At 37.2% G+C, this 25,571-nt stretch overlaps 1 protein-coding gene and 1 long non-coding RNA gene across 4 annotated transcripts in view; both read right to left on the minus strand.

Annotated features, from left to right (window-relative positions):
• Positions 1-2,233: 2,233 nt before the first annotated feature.
• LOC124179351 lies at positions 2,234-6,785 on the minus strand. Its single transcript, XR_006870017.1, has 3 exons — positions 6,739-6,785; positions 2,579-2,686; positions 2,234-2,338 (listed from the first exon to the last, which is right to left on the minus strand). It is a non-coding gene; the product is annotated as an uncharacterized LOC124179351 (long non-coding RNA).
• Positions 6,786-10,333: 3,548 nt separating this feature from the next.
• LOC124179349 (proteoglycan Cow) overlaps positions 10,334-25,571 on the minus strand; it is a 108,201-nt gene continuing 92,963 nt past the window's right edge. Inside the window, exons 6-11 of one of the 3 annotated variants that reach the window (XR_006870016.1) lie at positions 22,190-22,347; positions 20,064-20,283; positions 19,807-19,966; positions 17,975-18,201; positions 14,122-16,136; positions 13,846-13,985 (exon numbers count right to left, since the gene is read on the minus strand). Coding sequence is in view for 1 of the 3 variants with exons in the window: in XM_046563600.1 (XP_046419556.1) it covers positions 13,855-13,985; positions 17,975-18,201; positions 19,807-19,966; positions 20,064-20,283; positions 22,190-22,347 (896 nt within the window). In the remaining 2 variants the exon portion in view is untranslated. Of the gene's footprint in view, positions 13,986-14,121; positions 16,191-17,974; positions 18,202-19,806; positions 19,967-20,063; positions 20,284-22,189; positions 22,348-25,571 lie in introns of all 3 variants that reach the window. The other 2 variants (XR_006870015.1, XM_046563600.1) reach the window with 2 other exon arrangements.

Genomic DNA, 25,571 nt, shown 5'->3' on the forward strand with positions numbered 1-25,571 from the left:
TGTTTACAATAAATTATTTCAATTCGTTTTTCGCGCAACCCCAAATTCGGTAGCTGTCAGTCCGCTAATAAAATTTCTTAACTTCCAGGATAAGCGCTCCGTGGTTCCTGGTTCATGTTTACAATAAATTATTTCAATTCGTTTTTCGCGCAACCTCAAATTCGGTAGCTGTCAGTCCGCTAATAAAATTTCTCGACTTCCAGGATAAGCGCTCCGTGGTTCCTGATTCATGTTTACAATAAATTATTTCAATTCGTTTTTCGCGCACGCCCAAATTCAGTAGCTGTCGGTGCGCTAATAAAATTTCTATAACTTCACAATCTTCTCATAATCTTTTTGGTAAAATATGTCGATAAAAAAATTATGTCAAACCTTACACATTGTTTTTGATTTGTTCTCACGCTGAAAATATTTATTAGTATTCGAGGTATAACTCGAGGTGGTTGGCGGTTTTCGTTGGAGGTAGTTAGGGGTGGTTGCGGGTAATCTCGGTGATTCAGGAGGAGGGGGACGAGGATTTGTGCTCGGTGAGTAAAACACTTTCATAATATTTCATGGAAATTGTAATTATATTTTATCTGAAATTTTTCAAACTTCTCATGTTTACATTGAATTATTTCAATTCATTTTTTGCGCAAGCACAAATTCAGTAGCTATGAATAAGCTTATACAATTTACTATATTATTAATTAATTGATTAATATTCCTATAATATTCAATGGCAATTGTAATTATACAAACTTGTCACGTTTACAATAAATTATTTCAATTCATTTTTCGTGCAAGCACATATTTAGTAGCTATGAATAATCTTATACAATTTATTATATTAATAATTATTTATTCAATCAATAACTCAATTATATTAATCCTTACACAAAATTTTCGATGTGTTCTTATACTGAAAATATTTATTACTATTCAAGGTATAACCTGAGGTGGTTGAAGGTGGTCGGAGGTGGAGGAGGAGGAGGACGAGGAGGGCGAGGATTTGTGCTGGGTGAGTAAAACACTTTTATAATATTTGATGGCAATTGTAATTATATTTCATCTGAAATATTACAAACGTGTCACGTTTACAATAAATTATTTCAATCCATTTTTCGTGCAAGCACATATTCAGTAGCTATGAATAATCTTGTACAATTTATTATATTATTAATTAATTGATTAATTACATTAATCCTTACACAATATTTTTGATGTGTTCCTATACTAAAAATATTCATTACTATTCCAGGTATCACCCGAGGTGGTCGGAGGAGGAGGACGAGCTGGACGAGGAGGAGGCGGGGGTGGGTCGTGGGAGAGGACCCTCTCCTCTCCTCAGAGGAGGGGAGGGGGGAGGGGCAGGGAAGTGGGAGAGGTGGGCGGGGAGGGGGAAGGGACGGGAAGGGAAGGGAAGGGAAGGGAAGGGGAGGGGTGGGGAGGGTGGCGGAGTGGGGGTGGGAGGGAGGGAGGGAGGAGGGAGGGCGGGCGGGTGGGGAGGGAGGGAGGGCTGCGGGGTGGGAGAGGGAGAGAGTGGAGAACGGATGTCGATGCGAGCCCGTTAGAGTCAATAGAGCAGTACACCCCCCCCCGCGCCCTCCCTCCCTCCCCCCCCCCTCCCCACCCGCACCGCCGCGCCCCCCCCGCCCCCTCCCTCCCCCCCCCCCCCCCCCCCCCCCCCCCCCACTGCCCTGCCCCCTCCCCTCCCTCCTCTGAGGAGAGGAGAGGTCCTCTCCCACGACCCACCCCGCCTCCTCCTCGTCCTCCTCCTGGTCCCACCTCGTCCTCCTCGTCCACGCTCCGACCACCTCCAACCACCGCCAACCACCTCGGGTTATACCTGGAATAGTAATGAATATTTTCAGTATGAAAACAGATCAAAAATATTGTATAAGGATTAATATAATTAATTAATTAATTAATAATATAATAAATTGTATAAGATTAGTCATAGCTACTGAATATGTGCTTGCACGAGAAATGTATTAGAATAATTTATTGTAAACGTGACAAGTTTGTAATATTTCAGATGAAATATAATTACAATTGCCGTTAAATATTATAAGAATATTAATTAATTAATTAATGATATAATAAATTGTATAAGCTTATTCATAGCTACTGAATATGTGCTTGCGCGAAAAATGAATTGAAATAATTTTATGTAACCATGACTAGTTTGAAATATTTTAGATAAAATATAATTACAATTGCCATCAAATATTATAAAAGTGTTTTACTCACCGAGCACAAATCCTCGTCCTCCTCGTCCTCCTCCTCGTCCAACTCCGAACACCTTCAACCACCGCCAATCACCTACAACAACCACCGATATCCACCACGGGTATACCTGCCATAATAATAAAGATTTTCAGTATAAGAACACATCAAAAATATTGTGTAAGAATTATTATAATTAATTAATTAATTGATAGTAGAATAAATTTAACTACCGCATTTATAGCTACTGAATTTGTGCTTGCGCGAAGAATGAATTGAAATAATTTATTGTGAAGATGACAAGTTTGAAATAGATTAGATGAAATATAATTACAATTGCCATCGAATATTATAAAAACGTTGAACTCACCGAGCACAAATCCTCGTCCCCCTCCTCCGGAATCACCTTGATTACACGCAACCACCCCTAACCACCCCCAACGACCACCGCCAACCACTTCGAGTTATACCTCGAATACTAATAAACATTTTCAGCATGAGAACAAATCAAAGATAATGTGTAAGGTTTAATATAATTTTTTTATCGACATATTTTACCAAAAAGATTATGAGAAGATTATAAAGTTATAGAAATTTTATTAGCGTACTGAGAGCTACTGAATTTCGGCTTGCGCGAAAAACGAATTGAAATAATTTATTGCAAACATGAACCAGGAACCACGGAGCGCTTATCCTGGAAGTTGAGAAATTTTATCAGCGGACTGACAGCTACCGAATTTGGGGTTGCGCGAAAAACGAATTAAAATAATTTATTGTAAACATGAACCAGGAACCACGGAGCGCTTATCCTGGAAGTCGAGTGAATTTATTAGCGGACTGACAGCTACTGAATTTCGGCTGGCGCGAAAAACGAATTGAAATAATTTATTGTAAACATGAACCAGGAACCACGGAGCGCTTATCCTGGAAGTCGAGTGAATTTATTAGCGGACTGACAGCTACTGAATTTCGGCTGGCGCGAAAAACGAATTGAAATAATTTATTGTAAACATGAACCAGGAACCACGGAGCGCTTATCCTGGAAGTCGAGTGAATTTATTAGCGGACTGACAGCTACTGAATTTCGGCTGGCGCGAAAAACGAATTGAAATAATTTATTGTAAACATGAACCAGGAACCACGGAGCGCTTATCCTGGAAGTCGAGTGAATTTATTAGCGGACTGACAGCTACTGAATTTCAGCTTGCGCGAAAAACGAATTGAAATAATTTGTTGTAAACATGAACCAGGAACCACGGAGCGCTTATCCTGGAAGTTAGGAAATTTTATTAGCGGACTGACAGCTACCGAATTTGGGGTTGCGCGAAAAACGAATTGAAATAATTTATTGTAAACATGAACCAGGAACCACGGAGCGCTTATCCTGGAAGTTAAGAAATTTTATTAGCGGACTGACAGCTACCGAATTTGGGGTTGCGCGAAAAACGAATTGAAATAATTTATTGTAAACATGAACCAGGAACCACGGAGCGCTTATCCTGGAAGTCGAGTAAATTTATTAGCGGACTGACAGCTACTGAATTTCGGCTGGCGCGAAAAACGAATTGAAATAGTTTATTGTAAACATGAACCAGGAACCACGGAGCGCTTATCCTGGAAGTCAAGTAAATTTATTAGCGGACTGACAGCTACTGAATATGGGCTTGCGCGAAAAACGAATTGAAATAATTTATTGTAAACATGAACCAGGAACCACGGAGCGCTTATCCTGGAAGTCGAGTAAATTTATTAGCGGACTGACAGCTACTGAATATGGGCTTGCGCGAAAAACGAATTGAAATAATTTATTGTAAACATGAACCAGGAACCACGGAGCGCTTATCCTGGAAGTCGAGTAAATTTATTAGCGGACTGACAGCTACTGAATATGGGCTTGCGCGAAAAACGAATTGAAATAATTTATTGTAAACATGAACCAGGAACCACGGAGCGCTTATCCTGGAAGTCGAGAAATTTTATTAGCGGACTGACAGCTACCGAATTTGAGGTTGCGCGAAAAACGAATTGAAATAATTTATTGTAAACATGAACCAGGAACCACGGAGCGCTTATCCTGGAAGTCGAGTGAATTTATTAGCGGACTGACAGCTACTGAATTTCGGCTGGCGCGAAAAACGAATTGAAATAATTTATTGTAAACATGAACCAGGAACCACGGAGCGCTTATCCTGGAAGTTAAGAAATTTTATTAGCGGACTGACAGCTACCGAATTTGGGGTTGCGCGAAAAACGAATTGAAATAATTTATTGTAAACATGAACCAGGAACCACGGAGCGCTTATCCTGGAAGTCGAGTAAATTTATTAGCGGACTGACAGCTACTGAATATGGGCTTGCGCGAAAAACGAATTGAAATAATTTATTGTAAACATGAACCAGGAACCACGGAGCGCTTATCCTGGAAGTCGAGTAAATTTATTAGCGGACTGACAGCTACTGAATATGGGCTTGCGCGAAAAACGAATTGAAATAATTTATTGTAAACATGAACCAGGAACCACGGAGCGCTTATCCTGGAAGTCGAGAAATTTTATTAGCGGACTGACAGCTACCGAATTTGAGGTTGCGCGAAAAACGAATTGAAATAATTTATTGTAAACATGAACCAGGAACCACGGAGCGCTTATCCTGGAAGTCGAGTGAATTTATTAGCGGACTGACAGCTACTGAATTTCGGCTGGCGCGAAAAACGAATTGAAATAATTTATTGTAAACATGAACCAGGAACCACGGAGCGCTTATCCTGGAAGTTAAGAAATTTTATTAGCGGACTGACAGCTACCGAATTTGGGGTTGCGCGAAAAACGAATTGAAATAATTTATTGTAAACATGAACCAGGAACCACGGAGCGCTTATCCTGGAAGTCGAGTAAATTTATTAGCGGACTGACAGCTACTGAATATGGGCTTGCGCGAAAAACGAATTGAAATAATTTATTGTAAACATGAACCAGGAACCACGGAGCGCTTATCCTGGAAGTTAAGAAATTTTATTAGCGGACTGACAGCTACCGAATTTGGGGTTGCGCGAAAAACGAATTGAAATAATTTATTGTAAACATGAACCAGGAACCACGGAGCGCTTATCCTGGAAGTCGAGAAATTTTATTAGCGCACCGACAGCTACTGAATTTGGGCGTGCGCGAAAAACGAATTGAAATAATTTATTGTAAACATGAACCAGGAACCACGGAGCGCTTATCCTGGAAGTCGAGTAAATTTATTAGCGGACTGACAGCTACTGAATATGGGCTTGCGCGAAAAACGAATTGAAATAATTTATTGTAAACATGAACCAGGAACCACGGAGCGCTTATCCTGGAAGTCGAGAAATTTTATTAGCGGACTGACAGCTACCGAATTTGAGGTTGCGCGAAAAACGAATTGAAATAATTTATTGTAAACATGAACCAGGAACCACGGAGCGCTTATCCTGGAAGTCGAGTGAATTTATTAGCGGACTGACAGCTACTGAATTTCAGCTTGCGCGAAAAACGAATTGAAATAATTTATTGTAAACATGAACCAGGAACCACGGAGCGCTTATCCTGGAAGTCGAGAAATTTTATTAGCGGACTGACAGCTACCGAATTTGAGGTTGCGCGAAAAACGAATTGAAATAATTTATTGTAAACATGAACCAGGAACCACGGAGCGCTTATCCTGGAAGTTAAGAAATTTTATTAGCGGACTGACAGCTACCGAATTTGGGGTTGCGCGAAAAACGAATTGAAATAATTTATTGTAAACATGAACCAGGAACTACGGAGCGCTTATCCTGGAAGTCGAGTAAATTTATTAGCGGACTGACAGCTACCGAATTTGGGGTTGCGCGAAAAACGAATTGAAATAATTTATTGTAAACATGAACCAGGAACCACGGAGCGCTTATCCTGGAAGTCGAGTGAATTTATTAGCGGACTGACAGCTACTGAATTTCAGCTTGCGCGAAAAACGAATTGAAATAATTTATTGTAAACATGAACCAGGAACCACGGAGCGCTTATCCTGGAAGTCGAGAAATTTTATTAGCGGACTGCTAGCTACTGAATATGGGCTTGCGCGAAAAACGAATTGAAACAATTTATTGTAAATATGAACCAGGAACCACGGAGCGCTTATCCTGGAAGTCGAGTTTCACCGCGTAGCGGACCCGAAGCGCGGGATCCGGGAGGTTGAGAACCCGGTACTCGAAATACGTAGCGGACCCGAAGCGCGGGATCCGGGAGGTTGAGAACCCGGTACTCGAAGTTTGCGGAGCGCGACTCTCAACCGTCCGCTCTACTGCGCGGTTGTTACCAGACTGAGGAACTCGGCTAGCCGATTTTAGATTGGTGACGTCACTTTCCGAACATCCGAAAATTCAAACTTTGGTTTCGAACTGTAATACTAGGTATGATGATGTATGATGTATGATGTATGATGTACGATGTATGATGTATGATGTATGATGATATGATATGATGTATAATGATTCTAGTGTTCACATTTCATACAAGAAATACACACTTTATCTGTCCTGCCGATTCCAGACTCAAGCGGCCAGGCCCTTCGATGGTCAGCCGTTGACTGAAGATATATCCTTTACTTAACGGGTCAGCCGACAACGCTGCCGTTCTGCGACAGTTGGATGATGAAAAATTTTGCTCGTATCTTTCAAATGTGTGTTAAAATACACTCGAAGTGTTAAGAAGCTTCGTTCTTTCTCTTCCTATCACCTTTTTAGGTCTTTAAATCACTACGCAGCGTTAAATACTATCTCATATACGAAGCATCCATTTCATCTCGTTCAAAATTAGCGCATCCGTGATGTATTACAGTTACTCTGAATTTTTTTCCATCCGAATACTTTTCGAAAAACAATTTTGCTTCTCTACCCAACGTAGATACTTCACTCTCGACTAGCTAGAACAGCGTTTTGGTTATATGCCTACGAAAATTCAAGATCGAGAGAGCAAATGAAAAGTTGTTGAAATAATTATGAATACTAATGTTATGGAATACATCGAGCGCGCGTCGAATAGAATCCCATTTCGAAGTGAATAATTCTTCTCTTTTCATATAATAGCTAATCTAGTAATATAGGTAAATAGGATGGTTGGAGGTGTTCGGAAATGGTAGGACATTTCAAAAGTTAAGGCTGACGCCCACTGCACCGCGGCGCAGTTACCGTGAGATGCGCCCACTATAGTCGCGTGACCACCCGCCGATACTGTTTCTACGAAAAAGAGATATTTATCAATTATCTGATGACCACGATTTGTCTCAGTCGTCATGGGCACACAATAAATAATCATGCATATTTGCCACTACTTCTTGATTACTTATTATGGATAGCTCAGATGAAGAAGTGTTTAACACGAAAAAAAATTACTAACAATTGTCCATCATAAATTCGATAAAAAGGAAAAAAGGATTAAAAATCAACCGACAATGCTCATCTTTCGCCAGAATTTTTGTTTCTACCTAAACTATTTCGGGTGTGGCTCGTTGGAGAATCGTAAATTTTTTTATTTTGAAACACCCTATTATACATATAATATATGTATAGTAAAAATGAAATAAATTTTAGCTCAAAATATACTCTCTCATTTCTTATGCATAAAAATTAATACGCAAAATAAAAAACAGTCTTCATGAAATCAGCATCATACCCGAACAATGAGAAAAAAATAAATTTTTTACATAAAATAATCCGTTGATCATAACTTGTTGTTCTAAAACTCACGTTTACTTAAATTTCTTTAAAAATGAAGTAATTACTTACGTAACATTTATTTAATATCCGTAGGATTTATTTAAGATGTAAAAATGAATGCATTTATTATTCGCAAGAACAGCGGAGAGAATGAAAAGAATCCTTGTAAACCATAACCATTTACATCAAAGTAACGCAGGTTTCCCTATTTTTATACTTGGGATGAATTTCGGCATCGGTCGGGTGTTCACACTAGACGACGGCGATGCGCGGCGATGCGCGGCGCACCGCCGAAATATTCCCAACCTGGAACTCGCGAAAAATTGCCGCGGTCCGCCGCGGTCCGCCGCCGTCTAGTGTGAACACCTATATGGATAAATGTATGAGCGAAAATTTCGCCGCCGTCCGCCGCGGTCTAGTCGGCGTCAGCCTTCTTTCGATAGATAAGCAAAATAAGTTGAACAAGGTTACTACCGTGAGTAGGAAGCGAGTATACTCGGGAATGACTAGCCCCTCACAGTTTCATGTCAATTGCTATTTCGAGCGTGTAAATCCGCCCATCTGTACCTCAAATCCTGCCGGTTGTCCGTGTCACACTTCGATCCAGATGAGCTATGTATTTCAAGTATTGTCTACTGTCTCAATATCTTTTATGGGTATCATCTATGTATTCTCTCGCCCATGTAAAATATCAGTTGTCTTTCTGATCTATAGCAATACGGTTCGTATCGTGTGCGCAAATAAACTGTATCATTTTGTTCATTAATAATTATCCCGACTGAATCACTCCTGTCCTCTATCATTAATTCGCGGATCCACGTAAATGATCCAGTATTTATTGCTATCTGTCCAAACACTACGAGTACGTTTTTTTAACGGTCGTACGTGCAGCCAACAGAACAAAAATTGACTTTACGGATAATGTTGCGTTGGAAACAGGATTTAATGATTTGAAAGCTAACGGCTCATTCCAGTCATTCCCCTTGAAAACTAGTTATTGAAAAACAACCGTTGATTTCGCAATAATGTTATTTATGTAATTCTGGACATTTCAAAATTTTCCGTCAGAAAAAGATTTTTTCCAGTCCTTTTTAGCACTCTGAACAACCGTGAATTGACAATAATGAATATTTAGCATTGCAACAATTGAGAAGAAAATTATGGTTTAATAAATACGTTAATATCATGCAAAAGGTAGAATAATTTTTTTTTTCAACTACTTTCGTCTTATTTCCAAAAAGTTGTATTACTGAAAGAAAATGTTAAAACTTATTCAAAATTTAAAGTAAATTCACTAGACTTTTATTCTTCATTTTAGTTCCTTTGCAGCGAGCCTCATGATAGATTAATTTTCATTATTTATTTTTATATTTATTCTAGCACTTGCGTAATTTTACTCAATTAAAACCCAATTACCGCTTCGAAATTTCCAGAAAAATTCAGAAAATGTAGGTTCAGCCTTCTACATATCTTCAGCGTATTTCTGGCAAAGAGAAAAGCGTTTCAGAATATTCGGATATTTTCAAAACTTGAGAATTTTTTAAATTCAAAATTTTAAAAGTGTACAGACAAACCAAAAAAAAAATTCTCCATCGGAACATTCTTCAAACGATTGGACTTAAAAACGAAACAGTTTTTTTCCAAAATATTTGCAGCTCAAAGTTGACTTTGTAAAAAACTTTGAAAAAATAAATTGAGCAACTTAGAGATGCTAATGTTGCCTACAAAGGGTTTGATATATTCGGGTAAATTACACGTTCATGTAATTGATTGACATTTATTTATTTTTTCTGTAATTTTGGCGTTAATGTTTCTTGTGCGAGATTTTTTCATCTTTTCAATTTCACGCGATAGTAGTTGGTTATGAAGAACTTCTTTTTCCGGGATAGTCAGTTCCTTGATTTATAATATGTGAAACGGCCAATACCCCCTAACCTGCCCAGACCCGTCGAAGTATTACGAAAAATAACCCAGGGCTGTGATTCTTTATATATTTTCAGTCAACGCTTGGTGCATAATATACTATTTAGCTAAATGTCTAAAATCGGACCACCTATATCTCCGTAATTTAAATTTGATTTTAACGGTCATCTTGCAGGTTAACGTAAACCGAATAAACGAGCTACGGTAGCGTTACCTTATAAGCCATAACTCATCCAAATGAAAGTAAGCGATCATCGACTAGTAGTTTTAGTTTCCAGGTAACCTCTCGATTTAATTTTGGCTGTGATTTATTTAATTGACAACATTTTGAAAATTTTAACATTTCCTTTTCTTCATCAATTTTAGTGATGAAGAAATAGTTTTTTCATCACCGCCTTATAGAATCATCCGTTTAGCCGATACATCGTTGCAAATATTGTTTTCCTAGGGAGTTTGTGGAGAAATTTAATGGGAGACAGAGACTTCTACAACAACCTTTATTCATAAAGAATTCTTACATCCACATACTTTGTATGATAGCGATAAGATTAGTATTGTAGTAGTAATTTCTTTCAGTAAAAATTCTTTATGCCGTGATTAGGATTACATTTTACAAAAATCATCATGAGTACAGTCACAAGCGATGATTCTTATTGCATATTTTTATATACAATTCAGTAAGATTAAAAGAAATTATGTTATAAGTTTTACCTGGAGTTCGATACTTAAGTTTAGGGTACACCCAACTTTTCAAGTACATAACGCCTTAGTGTTAGAGGGACGGTAAATGTGTCTCCTGAGTAGTTTGTTGCAAAGAATATGATGCTGATATTATGAAAATTATCAAAACAAAATTTGACCACTTTTTTGTTTTACCTCATCGCACTGTAGTCAAATCCATATGTATAAGTTTAAAGAATATAATTTTACACTCGGTGAAATAATAGATGATCCAACAAATCAATATTTTTTACTTTTTAAGCATATTTTTCAAATAAAGAAAATTGTTTGCTGCTCGAAAACTACCCTGTTTTCACAAGCGATTAGTAATAGAATCGTGTTGATACTTATTATATAGAATATTGGAATGTTTGTATAAATAAAAAAAGAGATTGTAATTTTTATTAACTTTTATTGCTCGGTCCTATAGTCTGCCTACCTAATGTGTAATACCTTCCAATTCGGAAGGTGGGTAAAACTTGCAACAATGCCATTCTTAAATGAATTAGATATTCTACCAAACTAACCGCAAACAGGATAGAACAAGCGCCGAACGAATCGAAAGTCGTAACACATAAGGTAGGAAGATTATAAGAGCGAGCAATAAAAATTGAAAAGTGAATAAAAATTACATTCCTTTTCTTTCATTCGACAAACATTCTAATATTTTACATGAGAAGAATTAATACGATTTAATACTCGTCACTTATAAAAATACGTCTTTGGGGTAGTTTTTAAGCAGCAAACGATTTTTTTTTTTGTTAAATATTTTTCAAACATAGTAAAAAAATGATTTTTTCGGTCGTCAATTTGATAATTACGTTCTTCGAACTTCTACAAATGGAAATGACACTCTTATTTGGTCTGGGTAAAAAAATTCCAAAAATGGTCAAATTCTGTTTTGATAATTTTCATATCACCAGCATCGTATTCCTCGCGAAAAATTGCTCGAGAGATAAATTTACCATTCTTCTAATATCAAGGTGTCATGTACCTGAAAGGTTGAGTGTACCCTCACCCAAGTATATTAATATGAATATTCTTTCTCGTGAATATTTGATGCAGTATTTTAAGGGGAATGTTTCAGACTACTTTTACACGCATGATGTTTCAAGTCTAGCTTGTGAGTGGCATATCGATATATATGCACTACATATAATATGTATGTATATATAATACCTACATAATTAAATTCCTAAGAGGGACGTGTCATGTTTATTAATAGGTAAATATATTATAACATTTATTTACCTATTGTTCATAAGCCTACGGTTAGTTTTGAATTAATCCAAGTCAAGTTTTTCCCCTGTTAGGTGCGTATATTATATATAAATATATATATAATATTGTATATATATATGTGTATACATATATATGTATACGTGGGTATGTGTGAAAGTTTACGGAATTTCGATTTATTAATTACTTTTCGCCTTCAGAGACAAACTAATGGGAGCACAAAAATACTACTGTGAACTAATGATGAACTAATAAAAATCCAATAGTTTTGAGTATTTCCCGTTAGCATTTTCGCACTCCCGTAACTTGTTCTTTATAAGGGTATGACAATTCTAAAATTAATTGCAATACTTCGCGCGATTTCCTGTCGAGGTTGCAAAATATATCTCCACGAGTTCGAAACATAATTTCTTGCAGATGGAAGATTTACATCAGCAGTATCAACACGTCACATTCAATATTCTCAAGTAGAAGTATGCATTTCAAGATCTCTGGGGTGCTGTAGTTTCTTGTTAGCGGTATGCAGGTATTTTACGAAAAAACTTTCGTAAGATTGTCTGCAGCATTATCACCAGTCGGAGATGTAATGAAATTATGTGTCTCTTTGAATGGAGAGTCGCTGTACTTAGGTGAGGACAGCCACAGATGCGATGACAGATGTATCTCGTCTAGTTCAATGCAGAATATTAGCTATATCGTAATAACGATTAAACTTGCTTTAGTTGTCTCGTATTACGAGACTCTTACTCACACAGTCACATCAATCATTTCTACCGATTATATAATAATAATAACTATGGTCATAATAATAGCAATTACCGTTATTATAAATTTCTACAGCGTACCTTGTACTCATTAAGTGAAATAATTTTAACATTAAGTAGAAATGGCTCATTTTTACGAAAAGTGGTAGCGGTTTTTTAATATGAAATAGGACATTTTTGTGGTGCATCACGAGTTACATAAACATCAAGCCGCAGAGTTGCGTCAAAGTTTGAAAAACAAATCAGACTTCGAGAAGAAACTCAATTGTATTGGAAAATTGAGCAACTTAAACTTACACCCAAATCGTTAGAAGCAATGACTGTGTAATATACATATGTGTAATATAAGTGTATTATACATATGTGTAATGTACAACTTTCGATGATTTTATTCCCATTCACTTTACCCTCTCCGCATTTTCATGCTTATGTCGTAGTTAACCGTACGTCAAGTATAATAAAGGATACTTAAATTTACTGGTAGAGCTGAGAATTAAAATTTAGAAAGAATATTTTGAGTATAATTGATCATCAATTAAGGGTAAGGGTGCAGTATGTGTCTTATTAATGTAGTGACAATTGCTGGTTACTATATTCTATTAGCTTAATTATTGAATAATTAATATATTATTTAATTTCAGTATATAATACAGTTGTGCCTGGAGGTATCCTGATAGGTACAGACTCATCTAATACCCATGGTATAAAGGAAACATTAAAATTTCGGCCCTGAAATAAACTTTTTTCGTATTGGTTTCTGTTCTCCTTCGTTCTCCGTGCTAATTTTTTCATTTATTCGTTTGTCTATATTTTATCGAAGTTTTGTTGTTATACAGAAATGCAAAGTGTGCTTAAATCAGACGGGACATCGATACTTTTTTTCCATAATTCAAAATGACAATCCAGCTAAAAATTTTCACTACTTTTTAATAATTTGGATAAAGTCAGATGCCGAGTTCAAACTTATCATTTACTGGCACTGTTGCACAGTTCTATTATACTATTCTAATTATCAAATGGGACATTGGTAACAACTGTCGATTCGAGTGCATGTTTTTCTTTGTTATACATAATTGCATGTCAATTATAGTAATGATATTAAATATTTCATTCCCAAGTGTTGCACCTTTCTTCAGTCAAATTCGACCGCATTTTGATAGCTCTAAGTAATATCGAGAGACCTTTAACCACAACGGAAACATTTGAGGTTAACAAGTGATGAATCCCCCGATTTCAGAGTGGTGTTCCCCAACTGTACCTCATGCCGATGTACGCATAAGTCTAGAAGTCCAAGGGCTGGTCAGCAGAACCTTCGAGATCTTGTGCAGGATCGGCACCTCCGTCTTCATCATCCTCGAGATCTACTCTGTTTGTTTTGATCCCGCCGTTACTTAACTTATTCACTATTGAATCTGAAACAAGAATGAACAAAACCAATCATTTAAATATATCAGCCGAAGATTAGTCAAGATTAAGATTTCGATGCGTGCTGATCACGCCAGGCGCCCATCAAAATCTCGCGACATCTTTTGTAGAATTTTGTTTCACCTATCATTGCGTCGCCAAATTATTGCGAACACGGTAAGTTCTTGGTCATTTCTCCGGATCGTCAAGGGCATTAAAAATCATGCGTCAAAAATTGAAATACGTATTTTCATTGATTATAATCTGCCACTACAAATCATCCAAATCGATAAATGATCATAAACAGCGATGGTATGAAAATTTAGATTTTTCGTAACTGGCTATTAATGGACCAGTATTATTTGAAAAATCTCATGGGGCTACCAGCGGCGCAAACATTTTTAGATATAAAAAGAAACATTCAAATCGGTGCATCTGCTGAAGAATTATGTACGGATGCGAAAAACCATACGCGACGGATTGGTAACCTTTCTTCTTTTGTGAAATTGGTCAAAAATACACGTAACGTTGAAAGTACCTGATCTATCGAACTGAAGTTAGGACCAGATTTCAGTTTTCGGCTTCAAAACAAAAGGTCCAAACATCAGTGAAATTGATGTGAAGATACGCAATTTTTTAATTTTACCGTCGCCGTTCCTTAAGCGAAGCCAGCAACACCAGTAAAAATAGCAATGAAAACAATTTTTTATCTGACTTAGGACTTAACTAGGACTACCCCTTATTCTAAAGATCTACCCCTGAGAAATTAAATTTCGATACTATTATATCAAAAACTGTAAGACTTAGTAAAAAACAGCAAATAATGACTCTTTGTCTCACGAGTGCTTCGAATACGTGAGGTGATATTTAAAGTCTTCTCCCCTGTTGTGAAATAACTACCTCTTTGTGCTCGAAATCGCGTTCGAACGTAGACACAAATTAGACGATCGAAATCGACTGAAGATCACTCTGTGATTCATACTCTTGAGTTATTTGAAACTTTCAAGATTTACTCTGGAATGTGACCTACTTCTTCACTCGATACAAATTATTCATCTGGCTTTTACGTGTAATGACCGAAACTGTCAAGCAAACGTGTTTTAGCAGTTCCTAAGGATCTATCTTCATATGGATTCCATATACGGGAAGACAAAAGTATTTTTTACACAAAAACGCGCTGTGACCTTTATTCCAACGGCAGAAAGTGCGAATGCTTAGGTGATAAAGCTTCAATTTAAAAACATGATAAAATCGATCAACGGTTTTTTAATACTGAATGGTCAGGTCAAAAGGTCTGAACGTTAGAGAATATGCATACCTAAGTATACACTATTACGTATCTCAATTACAATTAGCTTGAAATGTTTAATTTCAAAAGCTGCTAGAAAATGGACATTTATTGAGCTGAAATAACCACATAAGCATAATCACAATAAACAAGTAGAGTAATTCGTTGTTCTCTTATTGATAATTAGTTGCGCTATAATAGATTTTCTTGCTGAAAATATATTATGGTTTAAAATAATGCTTGTGCCGACTTGACATTTGAGCTAGCACAATCACTAAATTTTTTTTCGATTTATAAAGGTGACAAAATTTAGTCAACATTTGTTGCTAATTTTTTATTCACTGTCAATTTTAATGTGCCACCCATTTTTGAGGACATTGTTCTCTCAATATCGAACTTGGCATAGCTACGTTAAAAAAAAAAATTTTGTTTATGCTTGCGCTAGCACAACATCTGTTTTGTTTTGCTGGGCCAGAAATTTTAAGTGGTAATATAATAGCAGCAAAAATTTCAGCTCAAAAAGCAGAAATTTTCACTGCAACAGCGAAGATTGTGCAAACATAACTTATAGTCGTAAGTACCGCACTATAAAGGGACAAGTAGCAAGCTTAGGTTGCCTGATCATCCTTAGGGTAGAAGTACTTCGTCCTGCGACAGCCACGAGTTCACTAATGTATTAGGGCTCAATCCCTAGATGGATGTTAAGAATTATTTAGGTATAGTTATTAGTTGGTGAAGTAAGTGAAGGGCTGCCCATCAGCGCGGCGCCAATGACGCAGGAAGCTCATACTGATCAGCAACTACACAGGCTGCCACTCCTCGGTCTCTACTCGGACTTCTCTCCTCATCCCAGATATCAAGATACTTAGTACTGCAAGTATGTTCCAGTAGAACTGTATCTCATACACATCCAGTATCGGTATCGCTATTTCACATGGAAAACGAACAAACTCTCTTAACCCGAATGTGCGCACCCAGCTATTACCACGTAAATGCGCAGCCAGGGTACCCAGGTACTCCTCTCTAGTTTTAATTACCTTTTGAGTGTGGATGTGAACGGAACTACCCAAAATCGATTGGCTTCATTAAATAAGCATAAATAAAAAGTATTTGAGCTATTTTCAGGTCTTATAAGACAATTCAGTTGCCGCACATGGAAATCAGAACAAGGATTCCGAGGGCTCCGCAGGCAACGCGCGGGCAGTTTTGATCTTTGGCGGTTGACAGATGTTCGAAACGTTAGTGGTAATGGTAATAGCGTACCATAGCTTTCTTTATTTTTTTATTAAGCTGTGTTATCTCCTTAAAACATTTATCAATATTAAAACTTATTTCCGTGTAACTGAATCATTCTTCATCTGTAAGTGGGTACATGGGTGCTCCCCGCGGCTACGTGTTTTCAACCCCCATATGTTTGTAGTAAGAAATTTTTTTTATTCATAAATAAGGAAATAGGTTCTAAATAGGTTGCATCGCGAGGATCAGGAAGCTTAGATCTAAATAAAAAATGTTCAGAAAATTGTTAATAAAAATGTGAAATGGTTTGCACCCGGGTGCGCACATCACGGTTAATGGTCAAAGCACAACTCTACAGTGATGTTCCTTCCCTCCTATTTTACCTTCACCCAGGAGTAGTAATAATTAAAATCTGCGTTATTTCCTATAACGAGCGACCAAACGAGACGATGGACGTCTTGAAGGTAAATAATTAGCGATAGAGTAAGGGTTGCTGCTCACCTTTTTCTCCACAAGTAAAGCTCGAAAGGTTAACGCCCTGCAAACGTAGCACTACAAAAATGATAGTGATGAACTTGAGGAAATTCTTGTATCGTTTCCTTAAATAAAATTGAAGCTATTTTACATGTTACTTATGCTTTGCGTAATTCGCACGTGGAGACATAGACCAACTAACTGTAGTAAGATGAAAGAAAATAAAGTACTGGCAACTTATGGGTAAAAAAAAAAAAAAACTGAGTAAAAACTAATGTTGCCATTAGTGCCAACCGATATTAATAATAATATTCAATGATTGCGTCATCTACCTTGCCCACGTCTGATTCGAATTTGGAAAAACACATCTTTTACTTGAAAAGGGAAATGAATAATATAGGTCGCTTATTATTCTCTGGTGAAGGTGAATGTTTAATTTAAACGGGATGTGTAAGTCTTTCGTGCTCATCAACGAAATGTAAAGTTCTGTATGTTTGAAGGTTTTCGAGTGATATTGAGCCGTGTCTGAAATCATTGCGGGAGTCCTTCGAAAGTTGAAATTTTGAGTTTTTTCCGATGATAGTAAACGTGTAAAGAAAACGGGGCAAGACAATTTTTTCGGCTTGTCAGGACAGATTGACAGACCCGTATTTTTCTAAAAACCTATTTGTCGAATACTAAAGGTCCGATAACGTAAAGATTCATTGAAATTAAAAAAAGTAATTTTTTACCAAAACCAATACTTTTCCTACATCACCAAAGGTGACGAAAAATAACAACTGGGCTCGAGTACTGTAGCGTATGCATTACACGCTGCACGCAATTGTAACTCAAGTTTGAGATACGCAAGTTTAGCAACGGTGACCATATATAAGGGTCTTATGCACGCACACACACATGGTAGTTACGTGCTTGGACGATACACAGATATCGTATAAAGTTGGTTGTGGTTTGTGTGAATCATGAAACATATTCATATTAGGATCATCGTTGACTTACCGCAATCAGGTTTAGTACCGCGGGTCCTGGTCCCGGCAAATTCGACTCCATGAGGATCTACGCACCAGCAAAGGCCAAGGCCTCGGTGACACTGAGTACTGCGATAGTAGCCTCTTGAATCACAAGCTGGCGCAACTTCCGGAGACGATCGTCTACGAACGGCAGCACACGGACGCTCAGCTTTCGAGTAACATCCACACCATTCGGGTCCACTGACATACGCATCTCTGAAAGCAATGAAGGGTGAATCGAAGGGTAAGAAGATTCGAGAAATTTGGAAAGTAGCATTTCACGCCAAGCGGGCCACTATTTTGAATGACTTTCACTGATTTTAACTTCGACCATGTATTTTATATTAGTGAGAGATGTAAATCTTTGACCCAAGTGAAAGATTACTGCGTGATTCGGTTGGCTTCCACCGGCTGTGACACAAATGCTGTTTTTGCTCGCAGTCTCTTCTTCCGCGGTTCAAATCTCAATTGCTCATGTAGAAAAGTTCAATTCGAAAAAGCTATCAGTTTGCTCAATTGTTATTTTTACAGTGTTACTAGCGCCATATAATTTGAAATAAAAAAATACATTTTTCAAAAGTCTACTTCGTACATTCTAATTCTATATCTATAGGACTTGTCAGCGAAACAACCAAGCAACTGAAAAAATTATGTTACCATCTCAGGCAGATCGGTCATATGGCCCAAGAATCTACGACGTCATGTAAGTTTAAAATATACCAGTTATTTCATTGTTAGTGTAAACTGTACTCAAAACTTTAACACATTTTCTCGAAACAGTGTTTTCAAAAGCGGTACCAGAAATATCTCCGCGACTACCGGATCGATCGAGATCTAGATTTGTACAGTTATGTTTCACACAATACTGCAATACTTCTCGAGCTATTGTTTCAGTACCAGGCATGGTTTTTTTTTTTCATTAAAGTACTGAACAATTTTGAAGCGAAAAACCGCCTGTTTTATTCCAGAGACTGCCATGGTCCGAAAAAATTAAATTTTTAAATTCCGGCTCGATAAGTACTAGTTTTATCTATCTACTGTGATATTTTTTTTTTTTATTGTTCAAAAATAGCGGATGCCTAGTACCGCAAACACGATCAACAGAAGCATGTCCCAGAAGAACGACTGTAACTTTTTTACCCTTTGAAATTTTTCAACCAACTTTTCACACATTATAAATGAAATGTCGTACTTTAAAAGATACATGTAGAATGGTTGTTCAATAAAATTAAATTTATACACGAAAAAAATTCTTAAATACAACCTTAATTTTAGCCGTCCCAGGTATATTTAACCACTTTATCGAATCTAGAGATGTTTTCATAAATGTCAATGAAGTATGTTTTCCGAGTAGTACACGAAAAAGTAGATGTGTATGTACAGCGAATGAACGTTTGTAAAATGCTCTTGGTGCTGCACGTACGTTTGTCTAAATACTTTCACGATGATTACCGCCCACGTGCATGTACTAATGCTATTTCTGACGAAGATCGATACTCTGTATAGCTTTTGATAGTTTGCAATAATGGGCGTCATAGTACTACTACAGGTGAATTAGTGACTGCATGGATAGGTGCAGAAAAAAAAGAATAGTTTGACAATTAGTATATAGCAGGACGTTTCATAAGTCATAACTGGGCCCCATGTAGGAAGAACGAGAATCGGTCATTTCGAGTAATTGAACTTCGAACTAGGCAACAATAGGTGTGGTTATTTCCAAGCTATCAAGCCACACCACAAGCCTTCGACTTTACACATCAAATTTACAAATAAATCATGCGTTACTGTATTTCCTTCGGTGGAATATTTACGTAAGCTTACCTATCGGTATCGCAAGCATCAAGGAACGGTTTGAGGCAAGGCTCGTTCTGATCGTGTTCGAGTCCATAAAGTTCAGTGAGAGAGATTCGACTATCGGCGTCAATGTCCAAGTGGCCGAACATCCACCTAACTTCAGTTTGACAGCCGGCAGGAAAGTGACCTGAGAATGCAAGAGAAAAATGAATTTCAATTATTCTTGTCCAACGTAAGCTTACAGACATCGTTTGTGCCTAAAAATGAGATATATATTTTTATACCTTTTGACTTAGTGTGCTGCCGACGGTGTTTCACGTCGGCCATTACGACAGAAAACCAGTCCAGAAGTCGGTTGGCCATTGCCAATTTCGACGGACAGTCCGGTTCACGGTTTGGCGTCTGTGGAGGACTGTGGACTGAGTTTGAAGAGGACGGGGTCTTCTCCATCACTTCATTGTACATGAGATGTTTATCTTCATAGTTACTACCTGCCAATGGTACCTATTCCCAAACAAGAAACGTTCGATTAGTATACAACAAAATTAGGCTGAGAGAACACGAAAGAACGTAAAGCATAATATTGAAGTTTAGTTTTAGGAACGAGAACAATGCTTAATATGTTATCAAATTGTAAGGTAAAAATATATCTTATGTATGCTCATGTGTGTGCGTATGTACCCGGCTTATATTGCAGAAACTTTGCAAAACATAATTTCACAAGGTTCGAAGCATTTCAGATACGCTGTTTCTGCGACGTTGCTTATAACTTGCTACAGTAACAGTAACATTTTGATGCAGTCCGCTCTTTCAATTAAATATTTCTAACATATCAAAATGTCATGTTTAATCTGAAGACGTATTAAAATGTCCGTGATAAAAATGCAATCTTAATTGCTACACTGATCTGTTTTCCGGTAACCATTCATTTAAGCAGACTAGATGGAATTATAGATAACTTCGAGACATGCCGCATAATTGAAAACCTTTTTATTCCATTATAATAATAACGGTACTATAAAATATATCAGGGCTGGTAAAAAATAATTAAATGTTCCATTCTTGCGAAAAAAAGTATTTGTTAAGCAACTGCCGGAATAGTGAGACGTGCGAAGTACAGTAAGGTAAGATGCGCTACCGAGAATTCTTCACCGCGACAAGAACTATCCATCAATCGTGTGCAATTGTCATCATCAATTTTTAAGAAGTGTTGGAAAAGCTTCAATTCAAGCTGAAAATGCACATAATCGGTGAAAGGAAAGTTGAGATATTAAATTTTGAAATTCTAAACGGATCAGCTGCACGATCATTTTCTAGTACTGCCATTTTGGGTAATTTGAAAGAAAATCAGTGAGGTAAATGGTATTCATATGTCCGGATTTCTTTATAGCTCATAGCTGTAGTCGTAACTGATGATCCGTGTTTAACGACACAGAAAATGAATAATTATATTGTCATAAGATACAGATCTATAAGTAGCGGAAGTAAAGTCCAAAAAAGTTTGGCAATTTATGTAAATATACAAACCCCATTACTACAAAATTTGCTTTGACTTTCCCGTCTCACTCCTGCTACTTCCGCTACTTCTAGATCTATGTCTCATGACAGTAGAAGTCATAAAACATGAAATTGAGGAGCTTGCCAGGACGAAAAACGGCCCTTAAGTGGTTTTTATTTACTTAAAAATGTATCTTCTCCTTTAATACCTGATATCAAGATAAGGCAATTTTTTCAAACGTCCTGTTGACTGTTTCGAACAACTTCACGTATAGATTTTGCGATATTCTTCTCCATTCAAAACTATCAATTTCAAAAATAGCGAAGATTTGTTCGGAATTATTCGTCGACATGGGACATCATTTCTTATCCAAAACCATGCACAAAAAAGTCAGTAGCTTTATAGCATGTAGGGCTATAATTTTACTTGCGAGTCCTCTCAGAGCGCAAAGGAGAAAAAGATTCACAACCACTCCATTCTATGTGTATTTGATAATAAGTTTGCATGTAAAACAGAAGTCCATTACAGTGCAATGGACGTGTAATATTTTTCAAGTATACAACTTTGCATTATTCGGTGCCGAGCTTACCTATCTTTTTTATGACATTTGGGACTATTCTAAAAGCACGAATATTTTGTCAGAAAAAAAGATGTCAAATGGTCTACAAAATTAGAAATGAGATCGAAAATTACTCTAATATTCTCTCAAATACTTTAGCTGCATTTTTTCCACTAGAAAATATACTCAAATGGAAGAAAAGTCTTCAATATATTTTTTTTCGAAATAGGTGTTGGCATTGTTGAGAACCTATCTCTCAAAAAACAAAAACATCTGATGAGTGAAACTTTTGTTCTGAATTTCCAATGGATTAAACAAGGATTCTAAAAATATTAGCTTAAAAAATTACTGACCTTAGCGTGTTTGGTATATTTAAGATATTGATAGTGATGATTATCGTAGTTGAAGTCTCGTGGGGTTAGGGTGATATCACGATTACGACCGAGTTTGCCGAGGAATGAGTTTTGCCGCTGCATTTGCATTTTCTTCTTGTGCATTCGTAGTTCAGATTCTGAAAAACGGTAAAAATAAAATTATGCAATTATGAATTCTTAAAGAAGTATGCTAGTTTGGAACTTCGGAAATATCATTTTTTTTCATCGTCCTACAGTATCAAATTCTGAATTAGTGACCTCGGAAACCACTTAGTAACCATTTTCACACCAATTCGATCAGCATTTTACTTTTCACTCATGCTTTCAATTCCAATAACAAGACGAAAACTTTGAATGAGCTTTTCACAGTACTATATATTTCCCCAACTGGCAGTCATGCCAATTTAAAACCTAATCGTGCGATTGATTTCAAATTTGCGAAACAGGTGTATTCAGTACACGGTTCTCTATTGCACTAACTTACATCTCACTCAGAACTAACAGTATACGACCCACTTGAATTGACAACTTTTATCAACTGATTGCAAATGGGGTGATAAGTGCTACCACAATTTCTGCACAGGGTAGGCGATTTGACTGACTTCCAACAGTCTTTGCACATTAGCGGAGCTGATTGTTTTTCAGTAACAGAAGCATCATCAGGCTTATTAGTATTGGAACGGCGTATCGTAAATGTACAGAATGATACTTATATCAGTGAGGAGCTGATTAGATGATCGTTAAGCGCCAGAGAAGGAACATAGTCAGTCACCGACCCAAGATATTGAAATGTCGCTATGTTCAAGTACGAATTGACACATTATTATTAGATAAAAAGTTAAGAATAAGCATTGAAACAAGTGATTTCTTTATTAATTTATTTAACATGTACATGCATGTTCAGCACTGAAATGTAATAATACTGGAACCTTCACTACAAGGCTCGGTACACGGATGGCTTTCCGCAGAAAGATAGCTCGGAGGTGAAGTGCTGTCTCTCTTGCACCGATAGAGTCTTTGAAAAAGCTTGTACACCAGAGATCAGTGCCCCTGTCGCACGCTTCTTCTTTTGCAAATCAGTGACTTTACATATTTTCTTAGACTCTCCCACGCATGCGTAGTAGCTATTAGAAAGGGACAGCACTTCACCTCCGAGCTATCTCTCTTTCCGGAAACCACACCACCGCAGTAAGCGTTCCAGTATTATATTTCAGTAATTTTAACATGTATTCAAATTAGACACAATGTGCGGCGTACTCTTATTTATATATCTATATATGGTGTCAATGGTAAAATGTTGACGCGTCGCTTGACCCGCATTGAGAGAATGCCTGTTTTGCCTTATTTAAATTCATTTATTTTAAGAATGCAACGGCAAATACCTATTTTTCTTTTATGTAAGGATTTTTGAAAATTCAATCTATCTATTCCAATGCTCGTTTTGTATGTGTAACTTTTTTCGTAAAAGTTGGAAACGATTTACTGTAATTTTACTACTTTTCCCATAAGAACTTGTGTAAATTTAATTTTTATTTTATCGAAAACCGTCGGATCAATATAATTGAGATTTTCGCATAATTACATTTCATCAAATACGAAATCATTAAAGAAAAAACTAATTCATTTTAATATCGAACCTCCCTAACAGGTGTAGGCTGAGCGAAAGTTGCACTAAACCGAAACTGTGGGACGCAAAATAGATCAGATTTGCAAGCGATGAAACAGTATCAAAAGCCCTCCTCACGCACTACATTTTATCACAAAATTGCTATGAAATTTACACACTCGTAAGCAGATGAAGTTTAGGCAGAAGAACAGACGCAACACGGATCCAAGACAGGTTACCGAGCAGAACAGAGAATATTATATGAAGCATTTTACACCAGACCAACCTATGTATGACCCTCACCATCGGTGATTTTTTTATCTTTAAATATGGTGTAGAGAGTATAAAAAAAAACATCTTTCGCTGGATCTTGAATTTTTTGGACGACAACCTTGATTTTTACTGCTCCCAAAACACGGAAATCCAATTTTCGAATGCATAGCTAGCACTCGGTACTATCTAATGAAAATGGTTGTTTCATTCTTGTTTCTTTCTATGATAAATTGTAGCCTGAAGATGGCTGGCTGGGCCCAGCCGAAACTCTGAAGCTATCAATCAAAAAAAAAATATCCTTCATTGACCTTCCCGGACGAAGCACTACTAGTTGCTAATGAATAATCCCAATAGCTTGGCTTCAAATTTTTTGGATCATTTCTTTGATAAAAAAGAAAATTTTGAAACCAAGGTGAAAATGGGCAAGCATTTGGTTTAAGCTACAGGCGAAACAAGTAATTGAAAAGTGAAAAAAACGTATAAAATGTAGATTTACATTTTTGAAATTTATATTTAATTCGATTTTTCTTGAAAAGTTTCATTTTTGAAGCCTGTAGAGCGTGCGTAACGTGCCCTATTAGCGAACAGTGCGGTAAAGCATTGTAAGTGTACAAACGAAATGCTCGATTTTACACACCAGGGATTTCTTTGGCGCATACGAACTTACGAATAACTCAACTTTACGCACTGTGCCATTGCGCATAAGTTACTTATCTCGAATTTTATGCGATGGCCGTGACATCGTCGGTGCTTCTCAAACCAAACTTTCCTCCTTAAGTGTTTGAAAAAATACTGTGTGTCAGATACGCGAATGGGGCGATATCTGAGACATATGATCACAGATCTTGCCTTTGGTTCGGGCCACCAACTTCACACTTGTCAGAAATCGCCTACCACTCACGAAGCCATTACAGTAAACTAGGGGCGTCGCTCCTGTGCGCTTAGCGCGTGATCCTCGCCGAGGCACTCGCGAAACTATTTTGCACGGCTCAGCAAGACCTTGAAAACACTTGAACATAACTTTCTGCTATCTGTAAGAGTTTACTAAAAGAGTATACTGAAAATAACAAATTGAACAATAAAGTCTACTTTTACAAAAATATTATTCTAAATGCATCAGAAATCTGATGTGAAAAACAAAAATCACATTGTTATTTACCGTCGGTATACGAATAATCAGCAGAGTTCAGATCTTGAAGCATACGCCTAACCCCTTTTCTCCTACTGCGAACTTGTGGACGCGAATCCTATCACGTTGACATCTCTTTAATAACTGAGGCTGGTCCAGTTATAGAAATCACTTTATAGATTTATTTTGGTAAACATAGAATCAAGTAAGGAATGTAATAATTGAGACGTCGATAATTACCATCACCGAACGTGAGGCCATGTCTGAACTATGTACCATGAGTATCTCTTGATACCGTCGTCGGTGGCTTGTCGGTACTTGAAGGCACAGATCCTTCCAAGCCACAAGGTCAC

This window comes from Neodiprion fabricii, chromosome 4, assembly GCF_021155785.1.
Source record: "Neodiprion fabricii isolate iyNeoFabr1 chromosome 4, iyNeoFabr1.1, whole genome shotgun sequence".
In the NCBI taxonomy this organism is placed as follows: Eukaryota; Metazoa; Arthropoda; class Insecta; order Hymenoptera; family Diprionidae; genus Neodiprion; species Neodiprion fabricii.